This window comes from Monoraphidium neglectum (assembly GCF_000611645.1).
Source record: "Monoraphidium neglectum strain SAG 48.87 unplaced genomic scaffold scaffold02800, whole genome shotgun sequence".
Classification (NCBI taxonomy): domain Eukaryota; kingdom Viridiplantae; phylum Chlorophyta; class Chlorophyceae; order Sphaeropleales; family Selenastraceae; genus Monoraphidium; species Monoraphidium neglectum.
The window spans coordinates 1-2,549 of NW_014010828.1; the positions used below are offsets into that span (position 1 = coordinate 1).

General features: G+C 62.1%; 2 protein-coding genes across 2 annotated transcripts in view; both read left to right on the forward strand.

Annotated features, from left to right (window-relative positions):
- Positions 1 to 243: 243 nt before the first annotated feature.
- Positions 244 to 504, forward strand: MNEG_11555 (hypothetical protein; the record flags this gene model as incomplete). Its single annotated transcript, XM_014039972.1, has 1 exon — positions 244 to 504. The coding sequence occupies one exon, from the start codon at positions 244 to 246 to the stop codon at positions 502 to 504; it is 261 nt and encodes an 86-aa protein (XP_013895426.1).
- Positions 505 to 2,333: 1,829 nt separating this feature from the next.
- The window catches only part of MNEG_11556 (hypothetical protein), a gene marked incomplete at both ends in the record, with an annotated part of 2,472 nt that continues 2,256 nt past the window's right edge, over positions 2,334 to 2,549 (forward strand). Inside the window, one exon of the mRNA XM_014039973.1 lies at positions 2,334 to 2,352. Coding sequence (XP_013895427.1) covers positions 2,334 to 2,352 — 19 coding nt within the window. The remainder of the gene's footprint in view (positions 2,353 to 2,549) is intronic.

Sequence of the window (2,549 nt, forward strand, 5' to 3'; positions counted from 1 at the left end):
CCGGTGCCCGTCCCGGCGCCCGTGCAGGCGCCCACCCCCAAGCCCGCGCCCGCGGCGGCGCCTGCCGCACAGCCCGCCGCAGCGGCCGCGCCCGCAGCGCGCGGCGGGCCCGCCGGCGCGGGCGCGGCGGCGCCTGCGTCGAAGCTTCCGGTCCCGGGGGAGGTGCAGGCGGAGTGCAAGAAGCTCTCCCTTGACACAGCCTTTGACAACTCCATTGAGGACGTTTCGCAGTTTGCAAAGGACATGAAAGAGGATGTCGTCATCAAATTCGCGGCCGACCTGACGGCCCGCAAGGAGGCCGTCCGCGCGGCGTTCAAGGCGGCGCTCAAGGGCGTGGCGCCGGGCGACAAGAAGGCGCTGGAGAAGGCGATCGTGGGCGCGGTGGCGGCGGTGGTGCCGAGCGCGAAGGGCGGCGCGGTGCGGCTGGACGGGCGGGACGTTGGGTTTGCGAATCTAATGTGGGAGTCTCTCAGCACGGAGACCTACGTGCAGGACTGCTTTTGAACGGTCACAATTGCGGCCGGCGGCGGGCGACGGCAACGAAGGCGCGCCCGCGGCAGCCGCCTGCTTTGGCGTGGTGGGCTGAGGCGGCCCTGGTGCTCTTGAGAGCTTTCCCTGATCGGGGCTCGGCGTACATTCCTGTGGCGGGGCGGGTGGGGCGCCACCCTCACCCGACCCGGTGCAAAGCGCACCGGGCCCATCGCACCAATCCTGTGATTGGCCGTGCGACTACTGTGATTTGTGACTGCTAGGTACCCGGATGGTCGCCAGGCTGTACCCCACAGCATGCCTATATCATTGATTTTTTCTCGGGCTGCACATATCAGCCGAGGCTGCTCCGGCAGCCTCGGCCGAGGCCACATGTATGTGACGCCATTCTCGTCAGCAGCCTATCAGGAACCCGTGTGCGTCTCATGTTCACCTGGAATTGTTTGAGAGCTGCGCCCGCCAAAGCACCTGTGTGCCAGCGCGCTGCCTCAAGCTGAGATGCCCTCTGTATGCCGCCATTCTGCCACCCGGGCTTGCTTTGCGCCCGGGGTTTGTTGGGCCCCTCGCACCCCATGCAAAGCCCGGGGCATTTATTCAGGCCGTGCCCTGCCGCTGGCGTGCTGGCGGGGTGCCTGGCAAGGCCTTGGGCTGCACCGACGGCGCCAACGCCAGCCCCGCAAACAATACGTGCCACACCAGCATTTCAAATGCAAGCGTACGCATTTACAAGGAACTATCCTGGCTTTGACAGACGCCCAAACCGCCAAGAACTGTGTAAGCTCAATCTCACGCCCATATGTGCACTTGTTGAAAAACAACATTGCTGCTGCCATACCGCGACGCGCATTGGTTGCTCCCTTGCTTTTACCGGCTCCGACATACAGTCAGCACACACAGACTCGGGCGCGGGTGGTGTGTGAAGGTGGGGCATGCGCAATCCTCTGCACGGAGGCTCGGCTACGGGCCTTACGACGGCGTTCAAGGCAGATGTGCTCCAGGCTGTGCGGGGACCCGAGGAGTTGCCTGTTCTCACAATGGCCTGCCAAGAATGTCGCCACTGGCCGGGCGACGCGGCGTGCTGGCTAGCTGAGCTCGGGTTTCAGGTGGTCCTTCAAATAATTGCTAGATCCCTGTTGCTGCTATTCCTCATGTTGAGCCTGGTGTACAAGTGCTGATGTGATGCAGCTGCAACTGTCACGGCGGATAAACTGGCAGGTGCTGCGTTGTCTGTCATCGCATTCGGGAGCGCCGCCGTGGACCGCAGGCCACGCGGCCTTTATTGGTCATATGGCCTTCATTGGTCACCTAGTGACCCCTCACAGCCCACACAAACGGTGTTGCGGACTAATACCATACTTTGTTGGTTTTCTGCCACAGCTGACCTGAGACACAAGTGTCGACCTGCTTTGCTGCACCGCAAAGCAGACACCCCGCCTCTGCACCGGCCAGTATCCTGTGTCTTACGCCTACTTGTGTGTTATATGAGGGCATAAACATGCAATATATACTCCTCAAAGAGTGTCTCCTTGCAGCTTCAACATAGCTGGGGTAGTGTGATGGTCAAGGAACTAGGCTTCTCTGCATGCTTCTCAGCAGCAGCTCAGCAGTGAGTCGGGCTGGACCAGACCAGCGTGAGTCAAAACCAGCATCACGATGGCTGGGCATGCGCGGACGCACTTCTCGCGCCTGTTTCAGGCTCTGTCACAATTCCCTCCCTCCCGCCCAGGGGAGAGCAGGTTCCTGCGGTAATCAGCTGCCTGCGCAGCTGGAGTAGACACTCGCCTTCAGGAACCCATTTTTTGGGGCCCACGGCCGTAGAGGCGAGTGTGTCCTACATCGTAGGCATGAAGCCTGTTGGCGCAGGTGCGCAGGAATGCATCGCGCGCGTGTCACCCGGGCTTGAAGACTAGATGTCGCAGCGCTCGCTGTCGAGCGCTAGTGTGCAGCGCGGCTGAGCTTCACAAAGTACGATCAGCTGTGGCTTGTATCCTGTGGCTTGTACGGCCCGTCGAGCCCTCACCACCGCCTATGCCTTAGCCCGTTGCCGACCCCCCCCCCCC